The 20,010-nt window shown below is 36.1% G+C and overlaps 1 protein-coding gene across 1 annotated transcript in view; it reads left to right on the forward strand.

Annotated features, from left to right (window-relative positions):
- LOC129280460 (scavenger receptor cysteine-rich domain superfamily protein-like) overlaps positions 1-20,010 on the forward strand; it is a 38,769-nt gene that overhangs the window by 11,418 nt on the left and 7,341 nt on the right. The window contains exons 7-18 of the mRNA XM_064112151.1: positions 452-760; positions 1,191-1,303; positions 1,910-2,105; positions 2,658-2,787; positions 5,587-5,756; positions 7,577-7,689; positions 8,019-8,214; positions 8,713-8,876; positions 10,386-10,533; positions 12,439-12,453; positions 17,808-18,116; positions 19,309-19,485. Of these exons, the coding sequence (XP_063968221.1) occupies positions 452-760; positions 1,191-1,303; positions 1,910-2,105; positions 2,658-2,787; positions 5,587-5,756; positions 7,577-7,689; positions 8,019-8,214; positions 8,713-8,876; positions 10,386-10,533; positions 12,439-12,453; positions 17,808-18,116; positions 19,309-19,485 (2,040 nt within the window). The remainder of the gene's footprint in view (positions 1-451; positions 761-1,190; positions 1,304-1,909; positions 2,106-2,657; positions 2,788-5,586; positions 5,757-7,576; positions 7,690-8,018; positions 8,215-8,712; positions 8,877-10,385; positions 10,534-12,438; positions 12,454-17,807; positions 18,117-19,308; positions 19,486-20,010) is intronic.

Consider the following 20,010-nt stretch of genomic DNA (forward strand, 5'->3'; position numbering starts at 1 on the left):
GATTGTGATACTGCATAAATCATAGCTTATGGGCTTAGTTTTATCATTTTTGACAATATTAAATTATTTTTCAGTCTCATTTAGATGTATCGGGAGGGCCAGTCTAGGTGTGATATCCTCAATTAAGGTTAAATGGCAACAAATGATGTTAGTGGTTTTACCAGTGAGGGAAGGAAGTACAGTTTGTTTTCTCTTCATCGGCTGGGATACCGATCAGGTAGAAAAACTGTCACCGGACATCCACTGATTAAAAAGAAAACATCACCCAATGCAGGACAGGAGTGTATAGGCGTTGCGAAAAAGCCAAGATTCGTTGTCACATCAGCCATACTGCTAACGTTTTGCGCAACAGCATCAGACTTGCAAGGGCAAAGACCAACACTGCCTCTGCCTTGTTTATAGGCTACCTTACCATGTTAGTAATCAATGAATCTTTATATTTTCCCCATAGCTGCTGTGCGTCTCGTAAGCAATGACTTCTCATTCTTACACGGAAAGGTGGAGGTCTTCATGGATGGTCAGTGGGGTGGAGTCTGCGCTGACCAGTGGGGTCCCCAAGATGCCAAGGTCGTTTGCCGTCAGCTCGGGCAGTATCCTCTATCCAATGACTCCTGCTGTGAGCCTTCCCAAGACTCTGTTCAGAACCCATCCTTGTATAATCTAATGTGCACTGGTAATGAGGAACGGCTTCAGGATTGTCCTATTGCTGCTGGCTCGTCTGCTCCTACCTCTTGTAAAGCAGCTACTGCTAAATGTCAAGGTGAGATTCTCGCAGTCATGACAGTTTACAAATTGTTGTTTGGCAAGTACATGTAAGAGAGCAATATTGCCGATATTATTATAGAGAAATATTGTTTTTCATGTTTCTTTGTCCTATTTCCCTTTTTGTTGACGTCTTCAGAATCTCTCAAATTACTGTATTTTTTGCAGAAATTTGATAGTAAAGAAAGGACAAATTGCCCCCAAATTACAACTTTGGCTAAAGAAAGGGCAATATCCCTTTTTTGGTGTAGCTTGTTCTAAATTTTCAAGACCAGGGGAGCAATTCATCAACATTTTCGTCCGTCAGGTTGTCAGATCTGATGAACTTCATGGATTTTGATTGGCTGATTACATAAAGTTTTTTTTTATAGATTTATTGTTGGTTTTGATGTGGAGGGGTCACACTCTAATCTGTTTTTTTTTTTCAGTTACCGTTCGTCTTTCTGGAGGTGGACACAACCTAGAGGGGAGCGTTGAGATCTCCAGAGGAGGACAATGGGGTAATATATGTGACGACAATTGGGGCATAGAGGAGGCAAAGGTAAGATTCCTTGAGTCAGTGCATGAATCTGACCCAGGTCAAAGGTCATTGGTTTAATGATCTTCAAATTGATCAGTGGCTGATTGCAGAATGAGATGCGTTTAAATGAAACCAAAGAAAATAAGTGCAGTTCCAGACGCAAGCATTTCATTGGTGGAAGTCAAGTTGCGTCAGGTGTTATGTACTGTACACGTATGTCTTGACAAAGCTCCTAGCAGTATAGGTCATGTTACATGTATATTGACCATTCTCACTTCTAATGTGAAAAGGGTGTAGGGAATAATCACACCGGGCACTGGAGTGCAAACAGTTGCAATCATACATGTATTTACAGCCATTATATGTGTAAATGTAGGTCATTTTAATCAAAAGCAAACAAAATAAATAGAGTATTGCAATATGTTTCAATATATTTTTTTTACCAGATAAAATTGTTGTTACTTTAGATGAACTTTAACTACATGTAAGGCATATTTTGTTTTTAGTGATGATAATATTCATTATAATGGAGATGGCGATGATGATGATAATGATACGCAGCATTTCAAATAATTCTTCATAATATGTTCGTAAGTCCTTCCTACTCATTTGTGAATAACTCCCAAGGTGGTATGTCGTCAACTTGGAAACTATGAGGTGGAATCTCATTCTGTCGGAAGTAAATACGGCCCTCCTAGTTTCTCCTATCTCTTGGATGATGTCGGATGCGAAGGAAACGAGGTCAGGGTGGAGGATTGTTACCATAGCGATTGGGGAACACATAACTGTGGCACCAGTGAGGCAGCCGGAGTGTCTTGCAGAAGTATGTATAGAGGCAATTGTTTGAATACTTTGATATAATAATAATGATAATGGTAATGAAAATAATGATAGCTGAATTTATACGCCATTTGCCAGAGGATGCAAAGTGAAACTATTATTGCGCTGGCTTTTGCCCAGGCTACCACTTTATAAATGTAAACTTCCCTCCCCACTCCCCCTCTTCATGATCCCAAGATTTAGTGGAATGATCAGAGTTGAATGAAGACAAAATTTGATTGCATATTTAATGAAAGGATTATTTCTATAAGAATTTGATTAATGAAGACATTTTTTATAGTGACTGCATTTGCAATTCTTGGACTGTCAGTTAATATTAGGCTACAACTTACAGTGTAGCTAAAATGCCATTTTAAGGTCAGAAACATGTTACATGTTCTCGATTTCACATACATGTATATAATACTGGCTTTAATGGATTTTACTAGATATGCCACAGGAAAAGGTCATTAATTGTGGTTTATAGTTGTTTTTTCTATCAAGACACCTTAGACACTTACCTGCTTCCTTCCAAACATGGATTTCCTCTATCTAGATTTACGGTTGATATCAGACAATCACAACTCAAGCGTACCCAAAGGTCGTGTAGAGGTCGTTCACAATGGTCGATGGGGACGTGTGTGTGGAGACAACTGGGATAGTGCAGATGCAAATGTTCTCTGCAGGTACGTCCAATATCTCCTATGTCTTTTTTGTTTGTTCCTTCATCATCCCTGTATCCCCTTTCTTCTACATCTCTGTATTGAATATTTCTGTTCCTTTTTTTCTTCTCCCTCTCGTCCTCCCATTCCTCCCTTCCTTCTGCTTCTGCTTCTTTTATTATTTCACCTTCTCCTTTTTGCTCTTCTCCTCTTTTTCTGCATTCCATGTAAAGCCTTTTCAGTCACCCAGTATTGTTTTCTTTGGCTTCTTACCAAATGTATCACTTATTCTTACACATCATCATAGAAAAAAAATAATGAGAGATGCGAGGGAAAACCCCTTTTAAAAGACATGGTGCTGACTTGGTAATGTATCTCATTTTTCCTTTCTTGCGTAGTCTTATTCTTGTAACTACATATCTGTTTCAACATTCCATGTGAAGTCCATGGACGTTTCCATTACATGTACCATATTAAAGGTAAATTCCAGTTCTGGTAACGATCTCAAAATTACTTTTTACAGAATATAATATAATGACCACCCAAGTGTCTGTTTGTATGAATAAACAATATGTGCCAAATGATTCTGGAAGAAAGTGTGTAATTGCAGAGAAATAAGCAAAATAAGCGCAGATTCGGTCACTTCTGTTGGGTCTTTATTCCAGCAATAATAATACACTGTCCCACGTGTGCCTATCTGTGTTGGCAATCTTCAGTGTGATCGTATTTCAGCTTAGATTAAATGATTTCACAAAGTTCAGTTTATGTAACTGTACCAGATCTAGATCCACGATGATATAGCAGAGCTGCCAAATAGTACGATTTTGTCGTATTCCGTACGATTTTTCACTTGAAATACGACACTAGGATTTTTATAGATAAAATACGATTTTTTGAAAATATAGCTATGGCAAGGCTCGACATTACAGAAATACACCTCGGGCAATCATTAATGAAAAATGTTAAGTTTTGGTGGCCCGAATCGGGCAACCAATAATTTTCAAAGTAGCGCAATTTTTCCTCCGATTTTTCACGCATTTATCAACTTTATACAGTTCAAATTGCAACCAATTCATCATGCGCCCTTTTTGTTGATCTACACACAAATACACACACACATGACAGTACATAGCCTTACCGCTATAGCATACAGTAGCTATTATCCTGCCGGCCGGCTGGCGTGAGCTTTGCATGAAACCACAGCAGCTACATGTAGCTATCTGTGCGCTAGCAGCCTATTCAGATTCGGGGAGCTACGATACGAAATGTTGCTGCTAAGAAATCTTCCACAGAACTTTGAAAATCTATGTCAAAGTCACATTTTACACCAATGAAATGCCCTTCTACAGTCCAGATTACTCAAATCTGGTGTAAACTGATTATCTGCAAGCATTAAAAACAGGAATTATGACCTCTCTTTTGACTCAAAAAGACCGATTTCCAAATGTGTTAATACACATAAAAACACAGGTGAGTACATCACAGTCCCACATGTGCATTTGTATGTATGTTGATACTTGGTTTCTTTCGAAGCTGCGTCTTTTCTATTCTTTTTTGTTTATAAATGACTTCTTAAATCACTCTTCATAAAGAAAATACTTTGGGAAGGCATTTCATTGATATGAAATGTGAATTTTTCAAACATTTTGGCAAACAAAGTAAAGGACTTTTCTCACACCTTTTTTCCAGATATAACTTTTACAGTTTTCTTATTTTTTTTTTTTTTTGACAGTGGTTAAACCATATACCCCTTCCCATTGAATATGCCTGATTAAAGAATATGTTTCTACTAAAAAAATAATAATACAAACGAAATAAAGGTTATAAAAATAGAAATGCGTCATCCCCAAAAGGTGAGTGAAAATTATTTGCTCAATTGGCTTAAACTGTTGCTAACGTACAGCTGTTAAAAAATATTTGTAATGGCTTCTCATTTTTTCCCCCTTCACCATTTTTATTAATTTGTTTTATTAATTTTTTATTAATTTTCTTTTGTTTCTTTTTTTTCTTTAATTTTTCTTTTTTACTTTTTTACTTGTTTTCCTGTTCTGTTTTGGTGGGGCCACCAAACTTTAATATTGGGCCACCAACAAAAATAATTTGAAGGTTTTGGTGGCCCGAACGGGCCACCACCAAAAAAGTTAATGTGGAACCTTGCCTGTCGGATGTAAAAATTACAGTGAGCACAACAAAATAATGAGATGTATAGTAGGAAAGTACACGACGGGTATGAATAGGATTTTTTGCCTAAAAATAGGATTTTTGGGGTGAAATAATAGGATTTTTGGTCAAGTGTGGTTGGCAGCTCTGATATAGTCATACTTAACCTTGGTTTTACAGACTTTCTCACGAAATTAGTGTTTTACTGCAACTACCGTCATTTAGCTTTAAGTCCCTCAGCGTTGTAGCTGAAACCTCCAACCAACCTCTACCAACTGACTTCTCTGTTTGTCAATGTTTGACCCCTATCATGACCTTATTCTGCTCTTCAGTGTCACCCTGGCCTACCAGGGGGTTTTCAGTCAATAGGAGTTATTGTATATTAATTATAAACTCTGTAAAATCATTGCATGTATCCCAAAATGATTTCCTATTGCCTATGGGATGTTTGGACAAATGCAGTGCGAGCAAATTTGACCGAGCAAATTTGACCGATACTAGCAATACCAACGCATAGGATCATAGAGGTCCGTGTTCAGGGGGACAGTTTTAATGGCAGTAATGTGACATTGGTAGGTGGGGCAAGCTTGCAGTCCGTCTCTATCGGAATGGTCATGAGAAGGTCAACTCTTTTTTTTTTCTTTCCTCTCTCTTCATTATCAGGCAGTTGTACAACAGCACTGCTGATGGAGTTGGAAGTTTTGCGCCTGGGACCGGTGTGGCGTTTATGACAAACTTCCAATGCAGAGGCAATGAGACTAGTCTGACCCAGTGTGCTCATGAAGAAAGAGAGATCAACGATTGCCAGACGGATGCTACTGTCATATGCAAAGGTGAATAAACCCTGTAATAAAAAGAATACAGTCAACACTGATTAATGAAACCACTTGGGAAGGGTTGCCTGTCTGTAGATGAATGCGACTTTAGATCTCTGCAATGTATGTCGGCCATAATGGGTTCCTCCAAAGAAGAACAAAAATACTTTCAATGGGTTATGCAATGAGCCAAGTGTGTTTCTATGTCGATGCATGCATTATCTTTTGTTAGTGGAGCGTTGTGGCCCAGTGGATTAGTCTGCGGACTTTGAAACAGAGGGTCATGGATTCAAATCCCAGTCATTGCGTAGTTTCCTTCAAAAAGTAATTCATCCACATTGTGCTGCACTCAACCCAGGTGAGGTGAATGGGTACCTGGCAGGAATTTATTCCTTGAAATGCGTGTGCGCTGTAATCTGAGTAATTACGGCTGTCAAGCTACAGCCAGGGTAATAATATCCAAGTCCTTTGGAAGCGCATAGAGACATTATTTCTAATGTGGTATGCGCTATACAAGAACTACATATTATTGTTATTATTATTAGGTATACTTGAAGTCCCCAGTGAGAAATTTCCATAATAACAGCATCCAAACCGCATTGGTCTATTCCTAAAGACAACATTTTTTCCTCTAGAATAGTTCTTGCCAAATGTTTACTATTGGAGGGAACCGCATGTATCAGAATGGAGTACAGTGCAATAGGAAGTACATGGTTGGAAGAATACTCTACCTGAAATAAAGTTACTGCATTTCCTTCTTTGCTATGGTGAAAAATTAAATGCTAATAAATGAAATGGAAATTGTTGAGGGAAATCATGTTTTCACATGCAGTAGCAACAAGCGTCATGAAACAATGTCCTGGGGCCCGTAACACAAAGCTTAGCAATGATCGTAGAACATTTGTCTACGATTGATTGCATTGGCTACAATGTACAATTAATCGTGAAAATGAAGCGTACAACCAATTGGGACCCTGGTCACCATAACTCAATTTTCCTTGGTTTTTCACAAGCTCTGTTTCTCTAGGTTCCCATAACTATCATGTCATGTTTCTTTTGTCAAAACTTTGTAATATATCACTTCATTGATAGGTTTGAGTAAACTTGAACTTAATTCTTTGCCCGCTTTGTTTGACTAGAGTCACATACAGCAGGCTGCCAAGTTCGACTCAAGTCACATTTTATTCACAATACAGAGTGCATTAAAGTATATTGTTTATACACACATACACTGTACACAATAGTAACGTGTGCATCGCATTGTACTGTGTACACACAAAGCTTTTCTTTGCAATAAACCAATCTAAATCTATTGTGAGCTGAATTAGCATAGTCCATGCTAAACCCTGTGTTAACGGTTGCACATTGAAATCAATGTGGTACACGAGTGCTTCTGCACGTAACGGGCAAAAAGTTAAACTAATCAATCCCAATTGGCTCCTTGTCAAGTGCTTTGTGCAAAATGTACATGCAACAAGGATCTTGATTAGCCATCCCAGCCATGGCGTAATTTCCTTCAGCAAGAAATTTATCCACATTGTGCTGCACTCAACCCAGGTGAGGTGAATGGGTACCCGGCAGGATTAATTCCTTGAATGCATGAGCGCTGAAAGGCAGCTCGAGCTAAAGCCGGGGTAATAATAATAATAATAACAACGCGCCTCAGAATAGAATATTTCTAGATAGATGGCGCTATATAAATGCCTATTATTATTATTATTATTGGTATATAATTGATTGCAAACCTTCTTTTTTTTTTACAGAGCACTGTTACATTGTTTTAGTGAAGGGGGAGAAATTTAGTTGATGACTGGGATCATTATTTTTTTTACCTGAAGGTGGTTTACGTCTTGTCGGTGGAAAGAGTCCTTTGGAAGGAAGGGTGGAGATATTCTATGACGGACAATGGGGAACTATCTGTGATGATGGATGGGATATCAATGATGCAAAGGTAAGATGGATGGATGGGTGGGTGGGTGGATGGATTGATGGATGGATGGATGGATGGATAGATAGTTAGAGTGGAGATATTCTATGACGGACAATGGGGAACTATCTGTGATGATGGATGGGATATCAATGATGCAAGGGTAAGAAGGATGGATGGGTGGGTGGGTGGGTGGAAAGATGGATGGATGGAAGGATGGATCAAAATAAGAATGGATAAAGGGATGGATGGATATTCTAATATTATGCAATATACTGCAAAGAGATTCATGCCTAAATCTACTAAGTTAATGAGAATTAATCATTCAAATGCTGTGTTTTTGTACATTGCAGGTGGTGTGTAGACAACTTGGAGGCTATGCCACCATCGCTGCTAAATGTTGCCAAGCTTTCGGACCCGGAACAGGACAGATCTTAATGGATGGAGTCAGCTGCGAAGGAACTGAACCTAACCTTGAAAGCTGCCCACATGAAGGATGGCAGTCGCATAATTGTCAACATTATGAGGATTCTTCGGCCATTTGCTCAGGTGAGAATAATAATGTATGGACCCCTACGAAAAATGGCATGTACTGGTAGTGTGTTCCATCCCAGTGGTAAATGGATGGATAGACGGACGGACAAACGAACAAACGATCGAATGAAGCATGCATGTATCAGAAGATGCTGGTTTTATGGTCCCCTTGCCTACAAGAAAAAAAATGTTAATTTTTTTCCCCTGAGTTTTTTTTTATGTTTTAAATGTCAGTGGCATAATTTTGTTTGTCAGAGTTTTTGTTTATTTGCCAGAGGTTTTTTTTTTTTATGGCAAAAGCCTTATTAAAAAACAGGCCCCTGATATGCAATTCTTAGTGAGATCTTGTGAATATCTTGGCATCATTCCGCAGCCTTATACATGGGAAGAATACAGCAAAAAAAAAAGAGGTGAATCATTGTCATATTTTCCCATTTCACCCTTATCCTTCAACTTATATATTTTTTTCTAATTTTTAATTTATTTGAAAAACCATATATTTGGTTGTTTCAGACATCAGACTGACATCCCCGAATGGAACAGAATCAACAAACACCCTTGAAGGCCGTGTAGAGGTCCTCCTGGATGGTCAATGGAAAGCTATCTGCCCTAAAGGGTGGGATATGAATGCAGCTCAGGTTGTTTGCAGCCAACTATATGATACTGATGCCAAAAATGTAAGTGCCTCTTGGTGTAACTTTACTGATCTTAACAAGCGAAGGGGTTTGATTTGGATCCAAGCCATGGCATTTTCCCTTAGGCAAGAAGTCTATCCATGATGTGCTGCATACTATTCAACTGAGGTGCATAGGTACCTGGTAGGACTAATTGATTGAAAGCAGGAAGTAGCACTGAGCACTGAAGAAGTAGCAGCTCAGGAGGGTTAATAATGGTTGCACTTTGTACCGTCTGAAGAAAAATACTAAATATATCGCAATTGATTTAATGTTCAGATATGTATTATATGTAAATAGTTTTTGTTGTTCTGCTCTGAAGCGCCTTGAGCATCTAATCAAGTTGGAAAGTTCGCTATACAAATCTCATGTATTTATTTATTTTATTTCCAGGCAAAAGACAACAAGTATTAATGTACAAGAGGAAGAAATTACCACCGGCTAGTGCCTGAGGAAGACTAAAAGAAAAACTAGTTTCTATCATGAAGCTCTCCTCACTAGTCAGTATTATTACTATTATTATTAAAGGTCAAGTCCACCCCAGGAAAATGCTGACTTGAATAAATAGAGAAAAATCAAACTAGCATAGTGATGAAAATTTCATCAAAATCGGATGTAAAATAAGAAAGTTATGACATTTTAAAGTATCGTTTATTTTTCACAAAACAGTGACATGCACAACTAGGTGTGTCAGTCGATGATGTCCATCACTCACTATTTCTTTTGTTTTTATTGTTTGAATTATACGATACTTCATTTTTTATAGATTTGACAATAAGGACCAACTTGACTGAACCATATAGTATTAATCAATGCTAACTCCACATGTTCAGGGAGGAATTAATCATTGTATCACTTGACAATGAGGAGAAATTTAGAATATTTCATATTTCATATAATAAAATACAAAAGAAATAGTGAGTGGATGACATCATAGTCTCCTCATTTGCATACCAGCCAGGACGTGCATATAACTGTTTTGTGAAATTAAGCGAAACTTCAAAATGTCATAACTTTCTTATTTTACATCCGATTTTGATAAAAATTTTAGTGTTATGCTTGTTGGATTTTTCTCTTTTTATTCAAATCAACTTTTTGTTGGGGTGGACTTGTCCTTTAATAAGCTACTGGTGGGATTACTGCAGGAGAGATGCTGCTCTGACAGGATTCCTTATAATGCTTTAATTGATCAGCCAAGATATAGAGAACCGAAGTAATGACGTCAGTTGCCATGGTTTCATGGTGGCCTGGTTCTAAACAAATGTACCCGCCGAATGAAAGTGTGTGTTTCTCATAGGAAAAAATGGCTGCTATCAGAATTTGATCGCTTGCAACCTATTTTTCAGACAAGCCAGTCATACTGATGTGTACAGACGATCGTCAGCTGCGACTCTGTTTAGAAACATGGCAACTGACGTCACACTTCAGTCCTTTATTGCTATATGAGAGCAAATGGTATGACACAGACTCCTGACTCCCATATTCTTTATTGAAATGATTTAATTCGCACAGGCTACACTGGTACCAGCTAAACCAAACCAAGACACTGGAATGACAAACTTACGATGCCTCGGGACGGAGAAGATGTTTACAGACTGCCCATCTCAAATATCAAATGTCGTCTGTCCTTACACTAGCAGAGCCGCTGTCCAGTGCAAAAGTAAGCTTCTTTTTCTCACAATATATATTTCAAATCTAACACGTTAAAGAGAAATTCCAGTAGTTGCAGTAAACACTGATTTCATGAGAAAGTCTGTAAAACCAGGCTTAATTGTCAGTATATCATCGAGGATCTAGATCTGGTACAGTTACATAAACTGAACTTTGTGAAATCTTGAAATCTACGCTGAAAAATGTTCAGACTGAACTTCCCCAACACAGATAAGCGCACGTGGGACAGTGTATAATTATTGCTTTGAGCGTCGGGCCCGACGCTCTACCCGAATCCTGTGCTTATTTGCTGATTTATCAGCAATTACACAATTTCTTCCAGAATCCTTTGGCACATGCGTTTTATTTATACAAACATACACTTTGGTGGTCATTTCATTGGATTCTGTATGAACTCATTTTGATATCGTTACCAAAACTAGCATTTACCTTTAATCCAATAAATGATTGTAAGAAATTGGAATCAACTGTAAGTCAACTTAAGTTATAAGAAAGTAATGAAAAAAAAATGAAATTCTTGGAATTGATTGCAGATCAACCTGCATTTTGAGTGCATACATATAAATAGATTAACAGCAAATATGGGGAAAATCTTTCCAAATGTATTACCTTTTAAATTGAATTTTTTATTTATGCAATCAATCAATATCTCTTCTTTCCTTTTCCTGCTGCTCTTTTCTTCACAATTCCTGAACCTTGTCTTAAAAATGATAAAACATTGGTCATTCATGCCTGTTTCAAGCACATTGTGTATACCATATTTCAGCAGCATAAAACATACTATTCAATCCTGATAGATATTCACTTTGGCTTTGCATGGTCCTGAAAGAGAAAAGGGTTGAATCCACCTTTTGAAAAATGTGCGCGTGAAAGTGCTTTCATCTATCTTTATACTTTTGACATGATTTTCCGCTTAACAACTCTAGTGGTATGGAAAATTTTAATTGAGAAATTTAGGCGTATGTTGGATAAAATGAAATGAGAATACTTTGGTCTTACATTCAACCTCTGTTGGCTTGTTTTTGTGTGCGTGTGTGTATAGTAACATTAGCATTTTGAATGCTGGTGAATTGCATTTTTTCCATATTTATTGAGTAGAATAATGAAATCATCATTTATTTCAATGGAAGAACATTTCATGTTATATTTCTTTTTGGAATTTCTTTCTTGAGGCAAAAAGCAATCTCATAAATCCTCTCCTGTGATGTACGATATTTACATGTACACAGATACTTGTACTTCCTTCTGATTTCGCAAGGCAGGGTGATTCTTAACATGGCACTGAATAAAATACATGATCAATGGGTCAACCTTCAAATCTTTGCATGCTGGATTAATTTTCAGGGATAATATTAAAGGCTTGAGGAGTGTTTTCTGAATATTTTTTTGTCCTTTCTCACAAGTCTCATTACCACAGTTGAATTTCCTTATCGATATGAGAAACTAACAATGCATGGATGCATGTTTATTCATATTCTGTTTGTTATGTACTTACAAGTACCACAATACCTTTATTTTGCACATTCTACTATTCAAAAGTAAATAGAAATTTATTAATCTTTCAACTTCAATTATGTGCACACTGTACATTCTTATCAAGGGAAATATGACAAAACTACTATCAAAGGTATGATTGGTAATTTCTGTTTCATCTTAAGTGTCAATAAAAAAAAAATCCTTGCATACATATTTCCCAAATGCATGGCAGCAATTTGGTCCGTTTCTGTCACTTGTCATTTCTGTACATTGCAGTACAGAAGAGATGTTTTAATTCTGATTCTGATTCGTTTTATTGTAAAAAATGTGTTATTGGCTGTTCTTTTTATATGCGCCATCTTGTCTGCCTTTTGATATGAAATTGTTTCTTTGTGTTTCACGATCATTTCTCTTACAGATCATAGAGATAAAGGTAACCTATCTGTCTGAATGAAGCTAGCTGAAACGGTGTTAAGAAATTGCACCAGTCAGTGTTTAGTCAGAGGACCACACTCCAGGTGTTACAAATACACCATGGGTTTAGCCATGACACCAAATGGTGTTACAAAGCATGTAACAAACAGAATGTGCTATGATAACACCAATTGGTCACAGTGTTGATGAACACTATAAATTCAACATCGGTGAAAAATGCTTAATGTGGTCCTCTGTAAAACACTGATGGTGTAGTGTTGACACCACTATCCTTGAAGTGTATATGTATCCAGTACTAACTCCCCTTGTTTCCTCTAGGGTGTTACAGAAGTGTTGGTATTAGATCACTTGCCCCCTTCCAGTTTCGGAAATCAAGTATTTTCACCTTCCTTCAAAGTTATGGAAATGAATTATTTATTCATGTACTGCAAGAAAAATCATCCCATCCAAAGGACAATGAAAACACTATTATTCTGATGCTCTACAAGGAGGTTTATATTAGTATGTCGTGGAAAATATTGAGGACACTTGTAAATTTGAGGACACAAAAGATTCAATTTACTATTTTATATGGGGGAGGGGAATGGATTATTAATAAATACACATCATTTGATTTAGGAAGTTCTTCCAATAAGGTTTATTTTTGTTTTCTAATCCATAAAGATTTATTTTGTGTAGACTTTTTTAATTTAATGATAGAGGTGGGGGGCAAGTGTCTGATTATTTCTGTAACACCTTCTTTTCGAAAAGTGGTACTGCTTGCGGTGATTTTTGCACTTACACGGAAGGACTCTGTTTCATAAAACTCACTATCAGTATTAAATGACAAATTTGCTTCTAACATGTCATCGATAACAAGTTTTGTGAAACAGTCCTACATGTGATGATATTCTTTAATATGTCTCGTTTATTTTTTCTTTTATTCTTTTCCTATTAACATCCTGCCTTATGTATCCCATTGTTCTTTTCTTTCAGGGATAAAAGACCTTCGCAAGATATGACATGATACTTATTTCAAGAACCAAAAATATTTAGTGATTTGAAAATACATGTAACATCTGTCACAGAGAAAGAAATTGCATTTTATTTTTATTAAATTATAATGTGCATCATGATACTCAAGTAAAGCAAGTAAGCAACATGCAAATTTAATGGAACTTTGATAGCTAATTTTTAATTAGTTATTCCTTGATGTACATGAGAAAGACATTTGTACTATTCCCTTCCCTCTTATTGTTCGTGGTGTTTTTTTTACTTAACAAATTTACTGAATGCAGTATGTGAATTATTAATTTATGTTAGTGATGCATGTATCCTTTAAAAGTAAACTCCCAAAAATATAAAATTTCTGATGTGGTGTCTGCCTTTTCTCCTCTCAAAAGGTGGACCAAATTATGTGCAACATCATACATTTTTCCTCCAAACAATACATGTACATTTGTGAACTAGGGGCATAAAAATGCCTCTTTCTTTTCTTTGCTGCACAGTACATGTATTTCTTTGCTGAGTGTATTTTTCTTTTTCTCTCTGTTTTTCCCTTTAGTTTTTTTTTATTTATTGTCTCTGGTGTATTTTATATAATTAGTCTTTGTTGAAATTGACTATTGTTCCCTTTTGCATTCCTAGTATGTCTCCATCTGTTTCTGTTCCTCAATTAAATAAAATATGTTCCTTTATCCAATTCTGAAGTACAAGTACATGTAATAACTAATTGCCAAGACCTCCCAACCATGTTAAAAGAAAAGAAGCATAGATGCTTCCACATTTTGCTAATGACTGCAAAGTTGTAGAAGCTATAATACTAAAAATATGTTTATTATCTAACAGTTTCAGTTTTCTTAAACTTTCTCTAGACATTGCAAAGTATTATAATGTGATATAATGGTATATGATATATTTGTCTATATTCACTGGCAGATCCGGTTGGGGGGGGGGCTGAATTAAAATTTGTTATGTAAAAATGCCGTTAAAACAGAAGTGTGCCCCCCCCCCCCCTTTTGACAGTGAATTTTTTTTTTTTTTTTGCTTGTCAAATTTATTCGTGGACGACATGTTATTATTTTTGGTTGGAAATTTTTATTTTTTTTATTATTTTTTTTGCTTATCAAATTTTTCCTCGGGAAAATGTGCCCTCCCCCCTTTGGAAAATCCTGGATCTGCCCCTGAATATATTAATTCCCGTATTCCATATAGATTTGACTGTTAACAGATTGAGATATCATATTGCAATACATTATTTTTCTTGAATAATATCATCTACACTTTATAGCTAAGTCACTGTCCACTCCTGTTCAGTGTTTTGTCTCATCAGTTTCTTTTGTATCATGTATAAAAACAGCCTTTAATATGCAGTGAAACTTGTTTGCACACTTTAAAGGTCAAGTCCACCCCAGAAAAATGTTCATTTGAATAAATAGAGAAAAATCAAATGAGCATAACACTGAAAATTTCATCAAAATCGGATGTAAAATAAGAAAATGATGACATTTTAAAGTTTCATTTATTTTTCACAAAACATTGATATGCACAACTCGGTGACATGGTAATGAGACAGTCGATGATGTCCCTCACTCACTATTTCTTTTGTTTTTTATTGTTTGAATTATACAAGATTTCATTTTTTACAGATTGGACAATAAGGACCGACTTGACTGAACCATATAGTATTGAACAATGCTTGTACCACATGTTCATGGGGAATAAATCGTTGTTTCACTTGACAATCAGGAGAAAATTAGAATATTTCATACAATAAAATACAAAAGAAATAGTGAGTCGATGACTCATTTGCATACCGATCAGGATGTGCATACATGTATAACTGTTTTATGAGATTAAGCAAAACTTTAAAATGTCATAACTTTCTTATTTTACATCCGATTTTGATGAAATTTTCAGTGTTATGTTTGTTGGATTTTTCTCTTTTTATTCAAATCAATTTTTTGTTGGGGTGGACTAAATACGTTTTTTTTTATCCACTGGGATTTGTTACTTTCAGTTTAGCCAGTGTCAGTGCCTCTGCTTTCCTAAAAGTAGTTCGTAAAATACATGTCACGGATAGGCTGTTAAAACTGGGTCCCCTTTTACAAAGAGTTGTGATTGATCAAATCAACGTCAACTATATGGAAATCCAACAATGTCAAAATTTTTCCTCCAGGAAATTTGCACAATGTCCTTTGTAAACATAGAGCAAAGACACTGAATTTTCAAGAAATGAATGTACATGTATGATTATACATCATATCTACATGTAGAATTTTTTGTTGAAAAAACATGCATTTTAGATGATGATGTTGCTGACTTTTCATAGTTGTTGATCTGATCAATCGTAACTCTTTGTAAGACAGGGGCACAGGTATCTCAAAATTTAAAAAGAAAATAAAGACAGCTCAGAAACTTATTTTTTAATACATAATTGGCAACATTCTCTTGTTTTATGTATATTTCTCTGCAGATATTGGAGACAATAATAGTTATGAAATACAGCTTTTTCTGACCTGTCTTCAAAACCTTTTAAATTTTTAGAAATTTATCAGCCCACTGATGTTCTCTGTGTATTCAGTTTGTTCATGAAACCACATTTGCTCTAATGCCCCTCATACCTCTCTCTCTCTCTCAAACACCTTGTTTTTCACACGTACCGGTATATATTCATAATTTTCTCTACAAGCAACATTACCTACATGTATTCCGTTAATCATTGCTTGAAAGCCTTCCAGAGTCTGACTTTGACGGAGTGCGAAATAATGTTCTTATAAAGTTTGAAAAGCAAAAAAAAAGTTTATTCATTTATCGGGAAGCAGATTTTAATGCATTCTACTTGCTGCACCATTAGATTTTCAAGTTTAACAGATGCACCCACATATTCAGCCACCCCCCCCCCCCTATCGATGTCTGGTAGCTACATGTACATGCATCTTTCTTCTGAATTACATTGTTGTACAAATTATTCGTCAAAATCTTCTTTCACATTTTGTTTATGATTTCAGAAAGACCAATACATGTACTTCTCCTGTTATGTGTATGTTGTTTGTAATGCTTTCTCATGTGCATCATTGAATAGTGATTTTTTTCTCTATCTGTAGTTTAGTCAATGGATATGACTTCTAATATCATTTTTAGTGCATCTTGCTTATGCTTAGCAACAGTCTTCAGGTTTTCACTACACTGAAGTCAGAACAAAGAATTTCCTAGAACTTAGGCCCCCTCTCCCCCCCCCCAAAAAAAAAGGTAGTAAATTACAGAAAAAGAAATATAGTGGAAATCAAAGTATTTTTTTAATGGAGTATTCATAGTTAAATTTGCTGATTAAACCTGTTTGCAGTCTTTGTCAACATAATGATAAAATGCATGTACAGGACATAATGAAACTTTGTGCTCTTATAAAGATTTTTTACTATTAACATTTTATTTCATCGTGGTTTGTACAATGTACATGTTACCAAAGGAAAAAGAATCCTTATTTTAGACATAAAAATACTTGGGACATTATGCTTAGAATTTGCTGGGATTGTATTCAAGGTTGGGTTATAACCACTTATTATAGTCTACTTATCAGATGAGTTTATCTTCCATTGGGCAAAACTCGCTAGGACTTTGGGTCCATGTTTCATTTTAGTCAAATGCCTTTGTGTCTACTTGCTAGAAAGTTTGATTTGATTTGATTTTCCACCAATCAGAAGCAAAGATTTGGGATTTTCATTTGATCATAAGTGATTGTGTAACTGACCCCTGGCCATGGTCCTTAATGTTTCTTTGACCATGAATAGTTTTGTTTGGGCATGTTTTACAAAACTGTCTAAAAAAATTATGGATGACTTTATATAAATGAACTAGAATAATGGAAAGCCAAATGGGATGTTCAATATCTTTAAAGCAATAATCTGAAGTACTTGTACATGTAGATTGCAGATTATCATCAACCCCAGTAGAAGCTGAATAGATTACCATTGAAAGTAATAGATAGGAATATTTACAGACATCACATTTCATAGGCTTTTCATTTTCATATTTCAGCTTTACACAAAGATGTGCATGAATTTATGAATGGCTTGTTGAAACATCAACCTCTTTGACTTTGTTATAGTCCTATTCAGGAAAAAAATATATATTTTTATTTTATTTATTGGGGGGGGGGCTGATTTCACAACTTACTGTGTAAATCTGCAGCACTGGATAAGCTTGGGCATTATAGTGAATTTTTCAGGGCTCCCTTGAGCATTTCGGAGGCGAAATCACCCTGAGCCCCCATGAAATTGACTCCCCGGTCCTGTTACATACTGAATCTGGATCATCCAGTTGTAGTGGAGGGAATCATACATGTGTTTTCTTTTATCTTTTGATACATTACAGATATCCGACTGATTGGCGGATCTGTGCCATCAGAGGGGGCTGTTGAAGTTCTTGTAGACGGTGATTGGGGGTTGATCTGTGGCTATGACTGGGGCAAGGAGGAAGGGCAGGTCACCTGCCGTCAGCTGGGCTACTGCGGCCTCATTTCCACACGTCGAGGCTGGGAACCTAAGATCGAGGAAAGGACAACGATGCACTGGCATTCTATGAATTGCACAGGGAAAGAGGAGAGACTACGAGATTGCCCAAAGTCTCATGGTTCTTTTCCATGTGCTTCGTACAACTTTGAAGCAGCAGTCACATGCAAAAGTGGGTATTTTCAAATCCAAACCTTTTTTTTAATGCTATGAATAAGTTGAGTTTAATAAGTTTTGTATTTGATTGATTTAATATTGGAAGATAAATTGAATTGAAATTATATGAAAATCAATTTTGAATTAATTTCAACTTTCTACTGCCTTGTGCAAACAAAAAATGTGTGCATTTTGACATAAAAGATACAAGCAATCTCTTAATTGTATGAAACTTAAGTCTCATGGAGACCAAGTACTAATTAGAGCTGGAATCGATATTGATATTAATAACATCTTGTCAATGGCAGATCCAAGAATTCATCTTTTGGGGGCATAGAAAATAGATCCTTTTTTTGGGGCAAAATTCTTTTGAAAATATAAAAAGGTTTCTCACTGCCAAAAGGGAATCAATAATTTGGGTTTTTTTTTATATCCAAGCAGAAAAATTGAGATGGTTATCACTCCCTTAAAAGTTAACATATCTCTTCAAAAAAAAAATTTAAGCCAAAGAGAAGGGGGAAATGCTTACTAAAAAAGGAGCCAAGGAACAAAAGAGGGTACAACTCATTGGATGTTTTTATTTGGCCAGAAGGTAAGGGTACATGCCACCTGTGTCCCCCTACCCCACCCCTTCCCTCCCTTTGGTATTAAAATAATTATAATAATATGCAACATTTAGTGCTTTATACAATGTTTCTAAGCGCTGCATACTATCATCCCGGCTTTAGCACGGCTACCCTGATCGGACGCATCGAGCATTCAAGGAATTCCTTCCTACCAGGTACCCATTTCCTACACCTGGGTCAAGAGTGGCAAATGTAGATAAATGCCTTGCCAAAGGATGCGAGTACTGCAGTGGGAATTGAGCCCCGGACCTTGTGGTTCAAAGTCCGGAGACTTATCTACTGATCCACAACACCTCCATTATGGGCATTAATCTGTGAATACAATACAACCAGCAGAGCCTGTGAAAAATTCCATGGCCTCTATCTGTTTAGAAAACTAAACCAAGTATAATGCATTACAAATAGGGTTGTTAATTTTAGTATATGGGAAGGTAATACTGTACAATACTGCTACAATCACTTAAAAATGAAAATGTGTTAATTTTTTTATGAATGGTTTAAGAAACTATCACAACCATTAAAATTATTTTGATTTACAATACAATCATTCTACTATCTCTTGTCATGTGTGTTCTTTTCCAGATTGGTGTGACCCACCCCACTACCTCCAATACGGTACATGGTCACCGAGAAGACAGCAGTATGGCCTTCACAGTAAAATATCATTCACGTGTGACGATGGCTATGAGTTAGATGGGGTTTCGTTCATGGAATGTTTGGGTGTATGTGAATGGAGTGCTGGTATACCAACATGTAAACGTAAGTGAAGTTCACATATGGAGGTTTTTGCCTGATTTCAAGCCCTAACAACTTTTCCTGATGAAATGTACATTCCCCCCCCCCCCCCAAAAAAAAAAAAAAAAAAAAAAAAGATTGTACCATTTTGTTCATACACTATTGTATATTTTTTATTTTATTTTTATGTCTGCATGTATTTTTTGTGTTTTTCTTGTCTTTTTTATGAAATCATCAACATCTATATGCCGATCATTAATAACATGAACTTACATGTAACTTGTTTTACTCAGTAAATCCATACATTAACATTTATAAATTTATGCATTTATACATTTTGCTTCAAAGTATATCCATTGAATTTTGTAAATAAAATCACATTTCAGACAATTAGGGGTCTGACATGCACTTCAAATGTTTGTGTAACTTCAGAATATTGTTCAAATTTTGTATGAAAAATTGTGCAAGACCTTAAAAAAAATGGAATTACTGTAAGAATGGTCAAGGAGTGTACCATAATGCCCTCCCCCTCCCCCTATTAATCATAAC

The sequence above is a fragment of the Lytechinus pictus genome, chromosome 17 (genome assembly GCF_037042905.1).
Source record: "Lytechinus pictus isolate F3 Inbred chromosome 17, Lp3.0, whole genome shotgun sequence".
Classification (NCBI taxonomy): Eukaryota; Metazoa; Echinodermata; class Echinoidea; order Temnopleuroida; family Toxopneustidae; genus Lytechinus; species Lytechinus pictus.